General features: G+C 37.1%; 2 protein-coding genes across 2 annotated transcripts; one reads left to right on the top strand and one right to left on the bottom strand.

Annotated features, from left to right (window-relative positions):
- The first annotated feature begins 58 nt into the window (after positions 1 to 58).
- Positions 59 to 13280, top strand: LOC128547217 (centromere protein M-like). Its single transcript, XM_053519189.1, has 6 exons — positions 59 to 209; positions 1121 to 1200; positions 4559 to 4657; positions 8576 to 8658; positions 11642 to 11730; positions 13032 to 13280. The coding sequence occupies exons 1-6, from the start codon at positions 183 to 185 to the stop codon at positions 13206 to 13208; spliced, it is 555 nt and encodes a 184-aa protein (XP_053375164.1). The 5' UTR covers positions 59 to 182; the 3' UTR covers positions 13209 to 13280.
- A 4417-nt stretch (positions 13281 to 17697) lies between these two features.
- LOC128547169 (uncharacterized) lies at positions 17698 to 21023 on the bottom strand. Its single transcript, XM_053518940.1, has 3 exons — positions 21016 to 21023; positions 18440 to 18569; positions 17698 to 18045 (listed from the first exon to the last, which is right to left on the bottom strand). The coding sequence occupies exons 1-3, from the start codon at positions 21021 to 21023 to the stop codon at positions 17698 to 17700; spliced, it is 486 nt and encodes a 161-aa protein (XP_053374915.1).
- Positions 21024 to 21269: the final 246 nt, after the last annotated feature.

Raw genomic sequence — 21269 nt, 5'->3', positions numbered from 1 at the left:
TTAGAGTTAATTCACGAGCTGGAAAATATTTTAAATAAGATATATAAGCAACACCGTTACTGCTCTTTTTGTTAAATTTTAAGTTAACCATATTCCGTGATGCTAAAATGAGTCGTAAATATTTTAACATCAGCCCAAGATATTTTTGGCGGGAGATTTTGACATTTTAATTTCCATGCAAGATGAATCGGTCGCAAACAAACGTGTTGGTGAGTTCATATTGTTTTGATAGATTATGTGCCTTGCACGATAATATGCTAGCTGAACTTATAATGCATAACTGACATTTGACATATTTTTAAGAGTCTGTCAGCAATTTTAGCTAAAGTGCTACACACTTTCCCCTGTAGGCTGTAGACTTGTCAAGAGATTTTATAAACAATATATTGGCGTGGGAGAGATCTCGATATTTGGGGGAGCCTGGGAGGATGTGTGTGTATGGAAGGAGGGGTTGGTGTGGGGGGTGGAGGGGGGGGGGTGCAATGGGGGACAGCTAAACCCACAGGCCCCTTTTTTCTTACTACATAAATGCCATACCATAAGGATACTGTTAGATGGGCTCTTTTTTTTATTATATAAATGCCATATATACCATAAGGATATCGTTAGATGGGGCCTGTGTTTTCAATAAGGGGAAGAACTTATGGTATGGCATATACAGGCATATACAGGCCCCATCTAACAGTATCCTTGTGGTATGGCATAAATTTATATTGTAAGAAAAAAGAACCGTTACCATTAGATGGGGCCTGTGGCTAAACCTTTGCATATTTTCCTAAAAGTTCTTTTAACTAACAAGAAAAAAAAGTTCTTCCCTAATATTGACAAAATGACAATACATATGACACCAAATCATCAGTACATCTAAATGCAATCTCAAGTTGGCTTTTCTCCTTCATTTGCTATTATTTCTGACAAAAATCAACTTTTTGGGGTCAAAATCGGCATATGCTGCCCCCCAACCTCCCTCCTTCTAAAAATTTGGGGGCCCAGCCTAGGCCCTCACCCATATGCTCTTACACCTATACATTATCAAGAGCTACATGTATAAAAAAGTTTTAAAAATAAAATTGCTATAGTTGCCTGTCCATATTATTTGCATGTTTATTGTTTATTTCAGATTGTTGGATCAGAGGGGACAGGAAAGCATGATATTTCGAACTGCCTGTTAGATATCGGACATGCCATAAATCTCAGAGTGTAGGTGATTTGATGCCTAAATTAGACTGTTGTTTTGTAAGCTGATAATTAATAAATACATAATTTCCGGACATGCCAACAATGAAAATACCTGTGCCTAGAATTTTCGCTCATCCTCCTCCAGTTTGTACTGGTCATGTAATTCACTTAAAATGGAAAATGATATTTATAGATAATGGATGTCTTTTCTAAAGTCCATTTAAAATGGTTCATACTGGAATCATGTTCTTCGCTATTGAGTGACCAGTCCAGTGTCCACTGTTTAATATAATCTGAAAAGTAGATCCATCGGAAGCAACGAGAACAAGGCAAACAGTGAAAATTGCAGACTTGGTTTGATTGAGTCTGTTCATGAGCAATAATGGAAAATGCAACACTGCCCACGCCCCCTAGCACCGGTTTAATCTAAATGAGTTGAAATCAATGATCCCGGAGGACCAGGAAACATAACAACACTGAGATGAAGTCATTTGGCTTCTTGGGATGACTTTTTAGATCTGACATTTTATAGTTGTCATCCCTCTGACGGGACAGTGACAGTCAAAAGTTTTCATGCTGTCCCTAAATGTCCTATTATTTGGACTAGTTTAAGACCAGTCCTGTTCCCACTGTTCAAGACCAGTCCTGTTCCAACTGCTTCAGACCAGTCCTGTTCCCACTGTTTAAGGCCAGACCTGTTCCCACTGTAAGAAACCATGGAGTCCTGTTCCCACTGTTTGAGACCAGTCCTGTTTGGATTGTTTGAGACCAGTCCTTTTCTCACTGAGGTCAATCCTGTTCCCACTGTTTAAGACAAATCCTGTTCCCACTGTTTAAAACCAGTCCAGTTGACCAGTCCTGTTCCCACTGTTAGAGACCAGCCCTGTTCCCAGTGTTTAAGACCAATCGTGTTCCCGGTGTTTGAAACCGTTCCATGGCAGTTAACCTGTCGTGTTCCCTACTGGTATAGAGCATTCAGAACATTTTTAGCCCACCATCATCAGACGTTGGGCTATTCAAATCACTCTGCATCCTTGGTCCGTCGTCCTTCTGTCTGTCCGTCCGTTAACAATTTCACGTTATCCCATCTCCTCAGAAACTACCGGGGGGATTTTGACTAAACTTTGTCAGAATGATGTATTGGTACCCTAGTTGTGTCTCCCTGAAAATCAGACTGGTTCAACAATTTTTGAGTGAGTTATGGCCCTTTGTTTTTTTTTATAATTTACATAGATTTATATAGGGAAAAACTTCGAAAATCTTCTTGTCAAAAACCACAGAGCCTAGGGCTTTGATATTTGGTATGTAGCATCATCTAGTGGTCCTCTACCAAGTTGATTCAAATTATTTCCCTGGGGTCAAATATGGCCCCGCCCCGGGGGTCACATGGTTTATATAGACATATAGGGAAAAAACTTTGAAAAACTTCTTGTCCAAAACCACAGGGCCTAGGGGTTTGATATTTGGTATATCTAGTGGTCTTCTACTAAGATTGTTCAAATTATTCCCCTAGGGTCAAATATGGCCCCACCCTGTGGGGTGGGTGGGGGGGGGTTCACATGGTTTACATAGACTTATATAGGGAAAAACTTTGAAAATCTTCTTGTCCAAACCACAAGGCCTAGGGCTTTGTTATTTGTAATTTAGCATTATCTAGTGTTTGTTCAAATTATCCCCCTAGGGGCAAATATGGCCCCGCCCGGGGGTCACATAGTTCATATAGACTTATAAATATAGGGAATAGCTTTAAAAATCTTCTTGTCAATACCCTACAACATTCAAATTTGGACCACATGTATAGTTTTGAGTGGCAAGATGAACCTTGACATGAGTTGACCTTGATTTTGACCTAGTGACCTACTTCCACATTTCTGTAGCTACAGCCTTCAAATTTGGACCACATGCATAGTTTTGTGCACTGAAAAAAACTTTGACCTTGACATTGACCTAGTGACTTACTTTCACATTTTGAAGGTACAGGCTTCAAATTTGGACCACATGCATAGTTTTGTGTTCAGAAATGAAATTTGACCTTGATTTTGACCTAGGCTAGTGACCTACTTTCACATTTCTCAAGTTACAGCCTTCAAATTTGGACCACATGCATAGTTTTGTGCACCGAAAAAAACTTTGACCTTGACATTGACTTTGTAACCTACTTTCACATTTTTGAAGGTAAAGGCTTCAAATTTGGGCCACATGCATAGTTTTGTGTTCCGAAATGAAATTTGACCCTGATTTTGACCCAGTGACCTACTTTCACATTTCTGAAGCTACAGCCTTCAAATTTGGACTGCATGCATAGTTTTGTTCACCGAAAAAAACATGGACCTTGACATTGACCTAGTGACCTACTTTCACATTTTTGACGGTACAGACTTCAGATTTGGACCACATGCATATTTTTGTGTTCTGAATTGAAATTTGAGATTGATTTTTACCTAGTACCTACTTTCACATTTCTCAAGCTACAGCCTCCAAATTTGAAGCATATGCATAGTTTTGTATACCGAAATGAACTTTGACCTTGAAATTGATCTAGTGACCTACTTTCACATTTCTCACGCTCCAGCTTTCAAATTTGGACCACATGCATGGACCACATGCACAGTGTTGTTTACCGAAATGAAATTTGACCTTGATTTTGACCTTGAGCTAGTCTTGAAATTTGGAACATTCAAAAATGGCTCAATGGTGGGCGCCAAGATCACTCTGTGATCTCTTGTTTAATAAGGAGTATGTTGAAGATTTGACATGTCAGTCTGACTTAACAAGTTTTTTATGGACTGCACAATATTTGATATATTCGCTAAATTGCTGATCCAGAGGAAAATATGCCGATGATGCCACAGAAAAACTGTATTCTTTTATATTTCCATCAGGGTAATTACTCCTGATTTGCATGAAAAATTTGAGAAATACAAGTATCTAGTTACAAATTGTCAGTGACATACGTCAAGTCATATATGTTTAATCGTCTGACCATTTTATTGAATGCACACAGCTGTATGCACAGTATCTGAGGTACTAAGTTGAGGATTGTTTCTACAGTGTAAGATACTAAGTTATTTATCTATGTTTTGGAAAAAGATTGACTGAACAGAATAAGTTTTCAGATGAAGTTGAGAAAACACATTAACACAGGGAGGGCCTATCGATAAATTGTCCACATGTAATCTTGTAATATAGCTGTATTATACAAGTACTATCGGAATGATTTTCAAGAAGTTCGTGTGGGAGGAAAAAGTAGGTCTCTAGGTTGTGATGGGTCTTTAAGACTGATACAAATTATCGATAATATTTTGGCTAATTTGCCTCAACTTCATAACAAAATGATTAGAACAAGAAGTAGTTGCATAATTACTCTTATTAATTGTAGATTGACATGTAAGTGCCTTCCATTACCTGAGGATAGAGATTTCGCACAGGAAAATATTCAGTTTGTGTGTTTTGTAATGCATATGTCAAACAAAGACAGGTAAGACTTTTTAGCTTTCAAGACTATTTGAAGAAAAGATAGAGCTACTGGGCTTGCCAATTCGTTAGCGTCAGCATCGTGATTTGGTTAAGTTTTTGTAAGTAAGCTGGTAACTCTGCACCCATCAATAGGAATGGATTGAAACTTCACACACATGATCACTGTGATGATCTGACTTGCAATGCACAAGTTCCATAACTCTACTTTGCATTTTTACAAAATTATGCCCCTTTTTCGACTTTTATGTTCATTCAGTTACAGTTACTTCCTTTTTTGACAAGGCTGTGAATAGCCCAGAGTTGCTGTCCCCAGCTTTTACGACAACGTCACAACTGATTTTTTTTTCATTAGTCTTGGCAGAAATATGTCAACATTTTATACATCATATATGTATTTGTTGTAAGTCTTATTGGAATTTTTAGATCCCCTTTAAGCTTAGCAACAGTATTCCAAATTTTTTTTTTTTTCTTTTTTGAACCACGTTTAAGGCCCGTTTATTTCGTAAGTACATCAATACATCATATACAGATATTTATACAATGTTATAATTTTGAATGCACTATATAGCTAGAAAAAAGGAAAACAAACAAGAAGAAAAAAAAAAAAAAAAAAAAAAAGTAACGGCCTTGGTAGTAAACATCGTTTGTACATATTACATATTCAACATTAGTATGAAATTTCTCCAATCATTGTTGAAACTGTCAAGAGAAGAGTTTTGAAAAGCTCTATACTTTTCGATTTTTAATCTGTTAGACAGTTTTTGTTTAAAGATAGATATGTTTGGTATTGTTTTCTTCGTTTTACAATTATATATGTAATATTTGGAAAACAAGAGAATGAATGATATTATTTTATTAACCAGGTTTTCAACGAAAACCTGAGTTATTAGATTGGGGTAGATGTCGGTCGGGCGTGCGGGCGGCGGCGGTGGCAGCGGCGGCGGCGTCAAACTGGTGTTTCCGGTCAATAACTTTTGTTTCGATAAAGATATTTGAATAAAACTTGGTATGTATGTAGCTTATATCAAGACAAAGGCTGGGATTGATTTTGGGGTTTCTGGGGTCAAGGTCAAGGTCACTGTTACTTAAAATAGAAAAAGGGTTTCCGGTCAATAACTTTTGTTTTGGTAAAGATATTTGAATAAAACTTGGTATGTATGTAGCTTATATCAAGACAAAGGCTGGGATTGATTTTGGGGTTTCTGGGGTCAAGGTCAAGGTCACTGTTACTTAAAATAGAAAAAGGGTTTCCGGTCAATAACTTTTTCGGTAAAGATATTGAATAAAACTTGGTATTATGTAGCTTATATCAAGACAAAGGCTGGGATTGATTTTGGGGTTTCTGGGGTCAAGGTCAAGGTCACTGTTACTTAAAATAGAAAATATAGGGTTTGGGTTAGCATATCTTCTACATGCATGGAGGGATTTTGATGAAAGTTGGCTCAATTGTTCACCATCATGAGACGGAGTGTCATGCGCAAGAACCAGGTCCCTAGGTCAAAGGATACAAGAATGAAAACTTTGTCCGGAGCATATCTTCTTCATGCATAGAGGGATTTTGATGTAACTTGGCACAATTATACACCATCATGAGACAAAGTGTCTTGCGCAGTTCCCTTCTTTAGAATTACTTCCCTTTGTTGTTACTATAAATAGCTTATATTGTAACTTTTTCATTACTAGACGTAGGGAAAAATCGAGACCACTTTTCTGTAGTACAACATGCATGTTACATCCAATTTTGAGGTGTATTTTGACCAATCTCTACCTTGTAAGGATTTCCGTGTGGACTTACAATTTTTTTTTTGTATTTTTTATTTTTTATTTTTTTTATTTTTTTTTAAGATTAACTTCCCTTAGTTGTTACTATAAATAACTTATATTGTAACTTTTGTATAATTGACCGTAGCGAAAAACCAAGACCACTTTTCTGTGGTACAACATAGTTGTTACTTTCTAATTTTAGGTGTATTTTAAGGTATCTCTACCTGGTAAGGAGTTTTTTTGTGGACTTAGAAAAACAAAAGAATTACAATGATTACTAAACAACCACAAAATTAAATTACATCTGCAAATACAGGTGCTAGAGTAAAGAAATTTGCTGTGACGGGCGTATATTGTGACATTCTGGCACTCTTGTTTATTCTTATGAAAAGTGTTGAAAACCTGGTTTCGTGGCATTGCCGCGTTTCTTGTTTCTTGAATGAAAAAAGGATATAAATTTATCTTGAGTAACATCTATACCAACTTCAATAAGCCATTGAAACAATTCGTTCCAAAAAATTTGTGCTTTTTGGCAACTCCAAAATAGATGTTCTTGACTCTCTATTTCCATATTACAAAAGTCACAAAGACTAGACTCATTTAACCTGCAGTTAAAAAGAAACTTGTTTTGTTGCAATATTTCTGTGCAAAGTATTCCAAATTTTGAAAATTGCATGTACTGTCAGAGACAAAGGGGTTGAAAGAAATGAATGCAGGTGTAATAAAAAAAATAAACAAAACTGGGTGAGTTTTTATTTTGAAAGAGATCTTTGAAAACATTTAGATTCTGTTGCGCAACTTACTGGTAGTGCCCAGTCAAATCACCAGCACAAAGTCCATTCACAGTATTTGTGCATACACACACACAGTACTGACTCATTGAATACTTTGGAATGATTAATTTCATGAGCAAATACTCTCATTTTAAGTTGGCTTCTTTTTGCAGCATCACTGACTATAGAAAGGTGTTAAAAGCTAAGCTTCAGTTTCAAATGATTTCAGTTTGGCTCTAAGAATATGCAATGTAGCACAATGCAATCAAACTTTTCAGTATAATTTTTGCCAAGTACAATTAGCCTCCGGGCTTGAAAGAGATGAGAGACGCTTTAAAAAGTCAAGATGCAGTTGTCAAAAAGCATCATTCATTACTAAGTTAACATCAGCATACATGAAAAACAACACAAAAGCAAACAAGTCATGATACAGTGATAATGAAACAGTATCCATGCACTGATGGATATCTTCTGCCATATAAAAATATATTTATACTGTAGTTCTTGACAACATACAAAAGGCCTGCCCGCTTAGCTCAACAGGGAGAGCGTTGGTCTACGGATCGCTTGGTCGCAAGTTCGATCCCGGGGCAGGGCGTATGTTCTCCAAGCCGATTTGATTAAAAGACATTGAGTCTCATGAAATCACTGGTCCTCCACCTCTGATAATTCATGTGGGGAAGTTGGCAGTTACTTACGGAGAACAAGTTTGTACAATGTTTGTATAAAAAATTATGATTTATACTTACAATGATGTAAACTACAGTATTAAAGTGGAATTTTGCGCATTTTTCAAGTAAAAATCCAGCTGAATTAGATGTGTGTGTAAAAAGAGAGGAAGAAATTATAGTTTTTAACCCAATATACCAAACTCTTCCTGTTACCAGTACGAAATAATAATTTTCCAAATATGACTTTTCTTACTTTGACTGGGGCAGTCTTTTTAAGAAAAGTCAAACTGCACATAGGAGTTGCTTCCCTTCAACTTCAGAAATCTGTACCTATAGGTAAGGGAGATCACTGTGTAGAAGATTGAAGAAAAGAACCATTATTTATTAGTCCGATTTCTGTATTTCTAAAGCATCAACTTCAAATACTTATGCGGTATTATTGTTAATTTAACACATTTAAATGCAAAGCAACCGACAAATGCTTTTATTCACCAGAAACACACTTTGTGCAGTAAGATGCGCATAATGCCAGTTTAATTAATGTGAAGAATCAGAATGAAAGGGAAGTTTTTAGTAAGAAAGACTAACAAAGACGCATAATTTTGAAGGTCTTGTATTGTTTCCACCATACCTTGATTGTGATCCAGTTTCTAGTCTGTCATGTTACATGGTGCCTTTGTAAAATCTTTTTATTTCAATTTCTACTTTCAGTATGAAGGCCCTGATTGGTAGTATAGGACAGATAGATGTTTCATACTTCGTAGGAAGATCTGTAATTATTGCTAACACAAAAGGTAATACCATTTGTGGCTATTTGAAGAGACATAGTCTATTTGTAGATGTTAAAGGGACTAAGGTCAGCATTGATTCTCCCGCATTCAGTGTACGCATGCTTTGAATGTACACTATTAAATCTATGTTAAACCTAACCCTCAGTATATTGTACACTCGATACGTATGTACATTCAATAGGTGCAATTTTATGTTGGCGAAGGGACTAAAAAATTAATACCTCTCAGCAATCCATAAAAAGTGAATTCTCTGAAAGTGATTAGTGGTACAAAATTATTGACAAGATTTTTGCAAGATATTGTTATAAATAACCAAGAATATTGTGTAGAAGGTAGTAAGCCATTGCAATGCTTTTGACATTTTTATTATGCAGAACATTTACATTCTTCTTGCACTTTTTCTAAGCCTTTATCGTGATATGAACTTGCGCACCGCCTATTTTTCGTCAGGCTCCGCCCCCTATTTCTAGAGTTATGGCCCCTGAAATAGTAAAAAAATGCACATTTTCACCTTGTGAGGCGCCTAGCTCAAAAAGTATTTAATATGAATTGATAAAACCTTGCATGAGTCTTAATCATGATAATTATGAACTTTTGCACCTCCTATTTTTTGGCCCCTGAAATAGTCAAAAATGCGCATTTTCACCTTGTGGCGTGCCTACTTCAAAAAAATATTTGATATAAATTGATGAAAACTTGCATGAGTCTTTATCATGATATGAACTTTTGCACCTCCTATTTTTTGGCTGGCTCCACCCCCTATTTTTAAAGTTACGGTTCCTGAAATAGTAAAAAATGCACATTTTCACCAAATGACATGCCTAGCTCAAAAAGTATTTGTTGTAGATTCATGAAAACTTGCATGAGTCTTTATCATGATGTGACCTTGCACACTTGGCATTCTTCTTGAGAATCTTGCTGCTTATTACAGTTATGAAATAGCCAAAATAGTGGATTTTTATTAGGTTCAAGTTATTGTGATCACTCGATGTCTGGCGTCTGTCGCCTGTCTGTCGTCTGTCAACATTTAGCTTGTGTATGAGATAGAGGCTGTATTTTTCAATTGGTCTTCATGAAATTTGGTCAGAATGATTGCCTTGATGAATTCTAGGTTGAGTTTGAATATGGGTCATCTGGGGTGAAAAACTAGGTCACTAGGTCAAATCAAAGAAAAACCTTGTGTATGCGATAGAGGCTGTATTTTTCAATTGATCTTCATAAAATTTGGTCAGAATGATTGCCTTGATGAAATCTAAGTCGAGGATGAATATTGGTCATCTGGGGTTAAAAAGTAGGTCACTAGTTCAAATCAAAGAAAAATCTTGTGTATGCAATAGAGACTGTATTTTTTAATTGATCTTCATGAATTTTGGTCAGAATGATTGCCTTGATAAAGTCTAGGTCAAGTTTGAATATGGGTCATCTAGAACCAAAAACTAGGTCACTAGGTTAAATCAAAGAAAAACCTTGTGTATGCGATAGAGGCTGTATTTTTCAATTGATCTTCATAAAATTTGGTCAGAATGATTGCCTTGATGAAATCTAGGTCGAGTATGAATATAGGTCATCTGGGGTTAAAAAGTAGGTCACTAGGTGAAATCAAAGAAAAACCTTGTGTTCGATAGAGGCTGTATTTTTCAATTTATCTTCATGAAATTTGGTCAGAATGATTGCCTTGATGAAATCTATGTCAAGTTTGAATATGGGTCATCTGGGGTCAAAAACTAGGTCACTAGGTCATATCAAAGAAAATACTTGTTTAAACTCAAAAGACCACATTTTTGGTCCAGGCAGTCATAATGAAAATTGGCCAGAATATTTGTTTCCATGAAATCTGAAATCACTAGGTCAAACATGTTTACACTGTTATGGTGTGTTTCTCAGGTGAGTGACCTAGGGACATCATTCTTAGCCTTCTTGTTTTGTGTGTGATTCTCATAGCTCAAAAAGTATATGGCCTAGAATAATGAATCCTTTTTATAGAATGTTTGTTGAGGCTATACCCCCTTAAGACTGCAAACTTTGGAATTATTGCCCCTTCTTTGTGATAAATGTACCAGTGGGGGCACACCCTGTGTCCTACAGACACATTCTAGTTCAGTGTCATATATAGATGTATATTCTGTGCCAGACTTGGTGGAAATGAACATGTTGAAAAATATTTGGGGATTTTTTTTTTTCACTTTTGCCTGTCATGCACACATTGTAAATGAATTTTGGTGTGATAAGGATGTAAAGACTGAAGTGTTCCTTGGTTTCTGAGGGATAGATCTTAAGCAGTGGCCCTTGTTTCTATGTCAAATCATAGATGTTCATCTGGTTGTATCATACCGCCTCGGTAGCCTAGTGGTAGAGCGTCCGCTTCGGGTGTGGGAGGTCGGGGTTCGATCCCCGGCTGCGTCATACCAAAGATGTAAAAAATGGTACTAGTAGCTTCCTCGCTTGGCACTCAGCATTAAGAGGGTAGTGCTAGGACTGGTCAGCCCGGTGTCGGTATAATGTGACTGGGTGGGGTATCATGTCACGTGTCAATGGTGTGATATTCCAGTGAGGCAGCACTATAAAGTTGGGCATTGTGCTCACTGCTACAAGTAGACACCATTGTTAATAAGACTGAGAAATTGTTGAAAAAGACGTTAAAACCGAACACACACACACACACACACATAATTATGTTGGTATTGCTATGTATGTATTATGATAGATTGGTTTTGCTACTGGTTTGTTAGTCTGTGTTCAGACCCTGTGTTTTGTTCACAGGATATAACTCCTGAGGCTATTCAAATTTTGTGTAATTATTTCCCTTTTTTTCTCAAAAACACTGGATAATCAGAGCCAAGAAAGACTGGTCAGAATTTATGAGAGAAATAATTAAGAAAAAATAAAGTCGGTAGCCAGACTACTGGTACGTTAGCATTGCTTATTTACATGTCTTACAATCTGTATTCATTGCCTAATATAGTCAAAATATTTTCTTATTTAACAGGACTTTGTACAGATGAAGGTATTTCCAGGACTGAGCTGAAGAATCTTGCTACAAGATGTGACATACAGGTCTTATTCTGTGATACTGAGGTAGAATTGTCTGCAGATTGATTCAAGAAATTTGCATTCATGGAATTACAGCTTTGAATTAGTTTTGTCGCTTTTCTTTTGCACTCTGTGACACTTGTTACGGTTAGACAAAGTTCCGCAGCAATAATATTTTGTTTACTAAATGAATTTCATTGGGCTCATTTCTTTTGTGTGACAAGTTCTTCACTGTTGCAATCATCTTTTACTATTATGTTCCCTTAACTGAAATTGGCTGTTGTCCAGTGACTGTGTTTGATCTATTGAGTAACTTCTGTCGATAAATTGGACCATTGTGTCCGAGCATGGTTGCTGACTGCAAATCACGCTGTGGGTTCGAAGTCTACTAAGTAAGAGAATTCTGTTGAATTTTATTTCTTGCAAGATGAATGTTCGCACTTCTAACCGGTGCCTGAAATACTAGAAATCTTCCCACGAGATGAATTATGACCTGAATTTTGTATCTGTATGATGTAAAACTGTAGAATGCCGAACCAAAACCTTAAATGATACTTTTTGTTTGTTTGTTTTGGGTTTAACGCCGTTTTTCAACAGTATTTCAGTCGTGTAACGGCGGGCAGTTAACCTAACCAGTGTTCCTGGATTCTGTACCAGTACAAACCTGTTCTCCGCAAGTAACTGCCAACTCCCCCACATGAATTATCAGAGGTGGAGGACGAATGTTAAATGATACTCTATTACAGACTTTACAGAAACTCCTGTGAAACTGATAGTTGTTATCACAGATTTATAATAATGTAAAATCATTTAATTTTGTAGGCTTGAAATTTCGTGTTTTTGCTAAAATAGCTATTTTGTGAGGATATGAATTATTGGATTTCGACATTTAAACATAAAATGATAAGGATTTTTACTAGTTTATTGGGCTTTAATTTTGTGGATTGACTCAACCACAAAGTTCATTAACCCTTACCCTGCTAAATTTCTATAATGAACTTGTCCATCTTTCAATTTGGTCAGTACCATTAACTATTAAAAGGGGTGCATACCCAAAAGATACTGACTGAATAGCGGACAGTGCAGGTCATGATCAGACTGTACGAATGTGCAGGCTTATCATGATCTGCTCTGGTTGCAAAGGCAAAATCAATCCTGTCCATGATAAGGGTTAAAACTAGTCCTCTAATGGATATTAATGATATACAATATTTGACAATTTTGAAATTAACAAAAATAAGTTTCAAATGAATAATATTGATCTTGCAGCATCTTTACTGGATGGATCATTTTTGCTTAAGTTTACTGTATATTAACATTAACTTATTTTCATGTTGTAACTGAAGGATCCTGCTGAGAAGACGGACCTATGTCGAAAGTTGATGAAAATGATCGAAACTGCTGCTGGCTGGAGAAAAAATGTAACACCACTGCTTTATGATACAATTCAGACTTTGCCTGAAACAGACAGTAGTATAGCCTCTAACAGAAAAATGAGTGCAGAAAACCCTGTGTTTAGCTGATCAAGAATAGTGTTAGGTCTGTGAAATTAAGGCTACTTTTACAAAGTGACAATAAATGAAATGATTATTTGCTGCAGTGTTTTAGAGCATTCTTATATAGCTTTTGCTATTAGTCTTAATGCTTACATGGGATAACCTGAAAAATAAGCAGAAAAAAGTTTGAGCATTGGTTTAACAATGATGTATCGTTTGTCAGAAAAGTGGTCCAAAGATCTAACCTCATTTTTCGATAAAAACATATGAGCTGTGCCATGAGAAAACCAACATAGTGGGTTTGCAAACAGTATGGATCCAGACCAGCCTGCGCATCCGCGCAGTCTGGTCAGGATCCATGCTGTTCGCTAACAGTTTCTCCAATTCCAATAGGCTTTAAAAGCGAACAGCATGGAGCCTGACCAGACTGCGCGGATGCGCAGGCTGGTCTGGATCCATGCTGGTCGCATACCCACTATGTTGGTTTTCTCATGGCACGGCTCATATGTCCTGGTACTTTGCAGATTTTGAACATAAGATGCATCATAATTGGTCAGTTTGTTCACAACTCTACATACAAATGGGAAGGGTTGAATTCTAATGTTGTAATAACTTGTAGCCCAACCAAGTTGTTTTTGTTACCCATTATGTGTATGTGCTGTGTATTATGTGTTCAGATGCAATAAAAATATAATTATATCTAAACTGTATAATTAAAACGAATTAGATGTGTATTTATAATATGTGGCAATTCTGTCAACAGAGTGAATGTGCAACATAGATTTAGCTTCTTAAGGTTGTTCTACACATTTGGATCGAAAAAATTTCTACAATGTAGAATTTGATTAGACTCCGATTTTTCAAAACTTCAGAATATACTCAAGAAATTCAGCAAAAAAAATGATAGGGCCGTGTGCTTGATTTTTTTGCCAGACTGATTTGACACAATAAAACATGATTAAATTTAATCTATATAATTAAAAAGCATTAGATGTGCATTTATAATAGGAGGCAGGAGGCAAATTTGTCAACAGATTGAATGTGCAACAGAGATTTAGCTTCTTAACCCCCAGATACAAACAAGTGTAATGTTAGATAAAACTAGAGAGTGTGACAATTGTGCTCATAAATTCACACTGATTTCGAATGTTATGCTCTATTAATTAAAACAGATAGTTCCCTCAATTGTCAATTTTTTTATTGTCTGCACAAACTTTATTTTTCTTAAAATAAATCGTGTTTTCATTGTATTAATTCTATTTTGAAAGTTTTTAGCTCACCTGAGCACGAAGTGCCCAAGGTGAGATTTTGTGATCGCCCTGTGTCCGTCGTCCGTCCATCCCTCGTCTACAATTTGACTGTTAACACTCTAGAGGTCACAATTTTGACCCAATCTTAATGAAACTTGGTCAGAATGTTACCCTTATAAAATCTTGGACGAGTTTGATATTGGGTCATCTGGGGTCAAAAACTAGGTCACCAGGTCAAAGCAAAGGAAAAGCTAGTTAACACTCTAGAGGCCACATTTATAACTGTATCTTCATGAAACTTAGTCAGAATGTTAATCTTGATGATCTTTAGGTCAAGTTCGAATCTGAGTCATATGGGGTCAAAAACTATGTCACTAGGTCAGATCAAAGGAAAAGCTTGTTAACACTCTAGAGGCCACATTTATGACTGTATCTTCATGAAACTTAGTCAGAATGTTAATGTTGATGATCTTTAGGTCAAGATCCAATCTGAGTCATATAGGGTCAAAAACTAGGTCACTAGGTCAAATCAAAGGAAAAGTTAGTCAACACTTTAGAGCCCACATTTATGGCCATATCTTAATGAAACTATCTTGATGATCTTTAGGTCAGTAGGTCAGGTGAGCGATAAAGGGCCTTCATGGCCCTCTTGTTTATAATATGAACCCACAAATGAAAATCAAGATGAAACGGACCTCATTCCATAAGTTTGTTCCATCTAATATTTCAGTGTAAAATATGAGAAATTATCATTAGAATATATAAATTTCCTTCTTTATATCTACTATCTTCACTGACACTATTGCAATAGCATCAATAGTATGCTACCCTATCCATTGTATCGCAGTGTTCTGTTCTGCAGTATCAGTGGTATTGTAATAGTATAAATAATCCTAAATAGTTGCCTCCAGATACAAGGTATATGGTGAAGCATATCTTCTAAACCATTAAATGAATTTTTGAATATTCATCATAAAAGCAAGAACCACATATGCTTTGGGTCCAGGGTCACACTTTGATGTCATTAACTTTAGTTTTATGTCTGAATAGTATCTACATGGGTGTAGAAAAACAAAAAACATGTATTACTTCAGTACTTGGTGTCTTATTGTAAAGAATGACCAACACAGTATTCTTACTATAAGTATATGTTTATTATATGAGTGCGCCTTAACAACTGCTGAAACAACATCCAAACTGGGTGTGTATAAAATATACGCATGCGCTGTGAGTATACTACATTATCTACATAATGATACATCTCCCTTTTGGCAAAGAACAAGGAACACAATTTCTGAAAGCTAAAATAAAATAAATCAAAATACTCCAAATTTACTATAACGTAAAATTTCTTTCATAAAGTCTGTTTCTCCATGAATGGCATATTTTTGCTATCAGCACTTAATTATCTCTGTTCACTGTTTACATAGCACGCGTGTTCCGCTATCTAATGTTATCATATTACATTGTTTCAATTAATCTTGTCGGAGGTTTAACTGCCCTGCCAGATCTACTCATATATGTTTTTTCACTTGCTTCATTATCTGACCTTTTATTGCTTTTATCAGAGAATTGTGAAATACAGTCAGAATTTTCTTGAGGCGCTGAAAGGTTGTTATTTTCCACATTTTGCATGTCAACTTCAGGTATGCACTCTTTTGATTCATTGGTTTGTAACAAATGCCTCCTATTGCGACGATATGTGTTACGTCAGGTGTTTTAACAGAGTATGACCTATCATGGTTTTTTTGCACTACTACTGCAGGACTCCAATTTTTATTTGCTTGCTGAATTCGTGCCGAATCTCCTATTTCTAATGGTGGTAATGCTTGGCTGTCATATCATAATACACTTTCCCCCTTTCCTTGTTTGCTGACAATTTCTCACGAATGACCTTGTGTGAGATTTGCCGGGGAAGTAATTGTGACTTAGCAACTGGCAACACTGACCTAATTTGACGTTGGAACATAATTTCACTGGGTGAAAAACCTATTTTAAGTTTTGTAACCCTATATTCTTGTATTCCTATCATTGGGTCGGTGCCTGATGCTCTGGCCTTCGTGAAAATGCGCTTGCAAATTTTCACGCACGCTTCCGCAAAACCATTACCGGAGCTGTGGTAAGGACTTGTGGTCTGGTGTGTAAAATCCCAGAGCTTTGCAAAGTTTGCAAACTCATGAGATGCATAGCATGGCCCATTATCAGATACTACAATTTCTGGTATGCCAAATCTAGCAAATATGCCCTTGAGCCTACTTATTACTGTCGAACTTCTACAGTTAGGCAGCTCTTTGACCTCAAAGTAATGTGAATAATGGTCAGCGACTATCAAAAAGTCTTTGCCATTGAACTCAAATAGGTCTGTGCCAACTACCTGCCATGGGTATTCTGGAACTTGGGTGTAGACAAGCGGTTCTTTCTGGTTTGAGTCTCTGTGTTGCAAACATACAGGACATTTCAGAACGAGATCTTTAATTTCCTGGGTGATTCTAGGCCAGAAAACAATATCACTTGCTCTACTTATTGTTTTCTCTATTCCCATATGACTCGAAGAATGTAGTTTTGACAATAAGTCTGCCCTTAGGGATTTAGGAATAACAATTTTGTGACCCTTCATTATTACCCCATCCATGACGGTAAGCTCATCCCTGTAATTCCAGAAATCTAGCAGTTCTGACTTGCAGTGATTTCTTTCATCAGGCCAACCTTCAATAATGACTTGCTTCAGGGACAAAAGTTGTTCGTCCCTGTCAGTATTGACCTTGATTTCTTGTATTTCCGGTCACTTACCGTAAGCTTCTTTTGACCATATTAACCTGGACTTCTACAGTTTCCGTCAGGACGGATCTGTATCCTTTACCGGAAATCTAGACAAAGTATCTGGTAAAGGAATCTGATTTCCCCTGCCTATAAGTGACATCTATATCATACTGTGAAATGTTTAAGAGCAGCCGCTGTAACCTAACAGGTGCAGCAAATAAGGGTTTCTTACATATAGCTATCAATGGTAAGTGGTCTGTAACTACTTTGACTTTTTTCCCATACACCCACTGGTGGAATTTCTTCAAGCCAAATACCAGTCCAAGACATCTAACTCAATCATAGCATAGTTCATTTGGCTTGGCGTAAGACTTTTACTGGCATAACCTATAGGTCTACCTTCTTGAAGGAGTGTGGCCCCAAGTCCTGACCTACTTGCGTCGGTTTGCAACTCTAAGGGTTTGGCCGGGTCATAGAAAGCAAGGACAGGAGCTTGCGTTATGATATCAATAAATCTGATCATAAGCTTGCTGCTGTGATTCACCCCAGAGAAATTCTACATCTTTCGCCAATAATTCTCGTAAGGGCAAAGTGACCTCAGATAGCCTAGGTGCATATCTAGCGAGATACTGACTCATGCCAAGTACCGTTTCGAGTTGTGACCTATTTTCCGGGATAGGCATTTCTCGAATTGCAGACACCTTGTCTGGATCTGGGCTAAGACCTTGTTTAGATATCACATGACCGAAATAACTAATCTGGGACTGCCCAACCTCCAGCTTATCTGGATTAAGGCGTATACCTTGTTCTAGTGACCTTTGGAGCACTGCTCTCAAATTCGCATCATGCTCTCCCTTGTTTTGCCATATACTAAAATATCGTCTACTATGGCAGCTACCCCTGGGAGACCCTCAATATTTCGTCTATTTTCTTTTGGAACAGATCCATGGCAGACGAAATCCCCATTGGAAGCCTCAGATACCTGTACCTCCCAAATATGGTATTGAATGTAGTCAACATGGAAGACTTCTCTGTCAAATGCATGGCCCAGTAACCTGACCTAGCGTCTAATTTTGTAAAAAATGTAGCACCGTTTAGCTGGGGAAGTATGTCATCCAGTGTTTTTGTCGGATGATAAGGACGTTGAATGTTTCTGTTCAAGTCACCCGGATCAAGTACTATTCGCAAGTCACCTGATTTTTTCTGTACTGTCACCATTGAATTGACCCACTCAGTAGGCTCACTTACTTTTGTAATGACCCCCAATTTCTCCATCTTATCTAGCTCCTTCTTGCATTTATCTCGTAATGCAACAGGAATCCTACGTGGAGGATGAACCACAGGTTTAGCATCATGTTTCAGATAAATAGAACATTGCCTGGAATAGAGCCAATGCCCTTAAAAACCTGGGAATATTCATTCAGCACTGCTGTTTTGTTAAGCGGGGGAGGATACATAATTGGAAGTGACAGCATGTGCGAGTTTAACTAGGCCAAAATCTATGGAAGTCTGAAAACCAAACAAGGGTGGTGACTGGGTGTCTACTACATGAAATTCTACATACTTGGTCTGTGCAGAAGGTTCATGGGTACACTGCAGGGTAATGGAACCTAGACATACTAAAGGGTTGCCATTATAACCTGTGAGCTTCGTTACAGAGGAACAGAGTGCGGTTTTTACACCTAATTGTTGCAATGCAAAATGAGGTAAATAATTCACCTGTGGCCAGTGTCATCTTGAAGAACATTTGTTTTCCCAAGAGGTATGTTAATAAAAACTAGATTGAAAATCTTGTCCAAAATATTACTGATTCGAATGTTATCTCATTGAATTACATCAGTCCCTCAATTTCAATTATTTACTTGTCGCACCAACGTTGATTTTTTTATAAATGGTTTCCATTGCATCATTCGCATTTTAAAGTGTTTGTCCACCATGGAATTGACCACAGTTTGGAGATTTGTGGACTCGCCTGTGTCCGTCTGTCCGCCACGCCTTTGCTCTACATTTGACTGTTCCTTTTTATGTGAGTAAGTTTTCGTACAATTAATGAAACTGTCAGAATGTTACTTCATAAAATCTTGGCATTTGATATTGTATTGGTCAAACTAGTCACCAGTTTCGAATGCTAGTTCATCTAGCCACATGTAAAACTGCTCTTCAATTGAACACTTTCAGAATGTTTCGATTCTTAGTCAATTCATCTGGGGTCTTGCAAAAACAGTCACTGGCAAGTATCAAAGTAGCTTGTTAATTGCCTCTGGAGGCCCTTGATTCATGTATTTATGAAACGCGCAAATTTAGAGTTTGATGTCTTGGTCGATCCAATCGAGTTATTCAAAACTGCGTCACTGGTCAAATCAAGGTAAGTTTTCTATCACTTTCAACCCACATAGGATTTTATAATATATCTCTTCTATTTTGGTCCATGCTCAGGGAGCATAAGGGCTTATGACTCTTTTATTATAACGACAATGGAAAATCAAGATGACGGACCTCATTAAAGGTTTCTAATTTAGTTAACAAATGAGAAATATCCAGTCATAAATTTCCTTCGGATATCTACTATTTCACACATATTGAAATAGATCAATATATGCTACCTATCCATGTATGTGTTATATCTCTGACAAATGCGATTGTAATAGTAAAAATCGTAAATTTGACTCCAGTCAGTATTGTGAAGATATACTCAACACATTAATAGATTTTTGATATTTCATAAAAGAAGACCACAATGCTTGTCCAGGTCCACTGTGAGTGTATTAAATATGTCAATGTCTCATGGGTTAAAAAACTAAAACATGATTACTCATCTTGGTCCAAGGTGAAGGCAATACTTTGAATTAAAGTAGCTTTATTTCAGACTGATCAGTTTTCAAGAAGGACACATAAATGTTCACGATAATACAACAAGAATCATGCATGACCTAGGTCCATAGTCACACTTGAGAAGCCAAAGGTCAAACAGCTTTATTTCATGTCTGCTTCATATACATGTAAGATTTTCATAAAAGTAGGATCGACTGCTAACCTCATCAAGACAACATGCAGAATGTACAACCCAGGTTTCTAGGTCCAAGGTCAGTCACACTTGGAAGAAGTAAGAGGTCACAATTGTAACATTCTACCCTCCCTATATCAAAGTGGTGTCTGTAGGTATTAATCACCTTCAGTGATAGCTCTAGGTTTTGGCCTAAAATTGTGACAGCTAAATTCTTTGACAAAACATTTTGCCAGTTGTAGCCCATTTGGTCAACCCTATGATAATCAGTAAATAATACATATTTTAGCTTTTATTTTAAACATAAATGTCAAGCCAGGGATTTTTGGGTTCTTCTTGATTTCAGGCTTTTGACTGTCGGAATTATGTCTCCCCCCATAATAACTTGAGAACCACTAGGCCCAGAATATTGAAACTTAGTGGGATGACTGGACATGCCAAGTAGATGATCCCTATTGCAGCCAACCATCAGTGTCTCTTTGACTTTTGCTCCTGTCCCCAATCAACTTCTTGCCTATACGACTATGCACTGGGGGAGACATGCGCTTTTTTACAAAAGCATCTTCTAGTTACTAATATAATTTGCAAACTGGTTTAAATTTTCAGACATTAGAAAGCATAGGCCTTAAATTTGCCACAAAGCATTCCAGAAATAAAGAGGTGTATGGTTCCTCCTGTGCAGAACTAAAACTTGAGGTGTATAATGTAACTTTGGTTTTGAAAATGCCTGTGCACGCCATGAAGTTCGCTCTTTCATTGCCAAGCCGGATTCAATCCACTTCTGTGGATTGAAAAAATAGCGAGAGAACGACCCAAGTACCTTGTCATTTTTTAAGCTCACCTGTCACGAAGTGACAAGGTGAGCTATTGTGACCGCTTGATGTCTCGTCAGTCAACAATTTGTAAAAAAATCTTCTTCTTGAAAACCACTGGGCAGAATTACACCAAACTTCACAGGAATGATCCTTGGGTGGCCCCCTTTCAAAATTGTTCGAAGAATTGAATTCCATGGAGAACTCGGGTTGCCATGGCAACCGAAAGGAAAAACTTTAAAAATCTTCTTCTCAAGAACAA

This window comes from Mercenaria mercenaria, chromosome 12, assembly GCF_021730395.1.
Source record: "Mercenaria mercenaria strain notata chromosome 12, MADL_Memer_1, whole genome shotgun sequence".
NCBI classification, from domain to species: Eukaryota; Metazoa; Mollusca; class Bivalvia; order Venerida; family Veneridae; genus Mercenaria; species Mercenaria mercenaria.
The sequence above is the reverse complement of the archived record's forward strand: the minus strand, read 5'-3'. Positions and strand labels throughout refer to the sequence as shown.

What these genes read in the sequence shown, in the direction of transcription:
- LOC128547217 (XM_053519189.1), top strand. Translation starts at nt 183, where the DNA reads ATGAATCGGTCGCAAACAAACGTGTTG. An exon ending in CATGCCATAAATCTCAGAGT is followed by an intron (nt 1,201 to 4,558) that starts GTAGGTGATTTG and finishes TATTAATTGTAG; the next exon opens with ATTGACATGTAAGTGCCTTC. An exon ending in TCTTATTCTGTGATACTGAG is followed by an intron (nt 11,731 to 13,031) that starts GTAGAATTGTCT and finishes TTGTAACTGAAG; the next exon opens with GATCCTGCTGAGAAGACGGA.
- LOC128547169 (XM_053518940.1), bottom strand. An exon ending in AATTGGGGGTCATTACAAAA is followed by an intron (nt 18,046 to 18,439) that starts GTAAGTGAGCCT and finishes TGGCAAAACAAG; the next exon opens with GGAGAGCATGATGCGAATTT.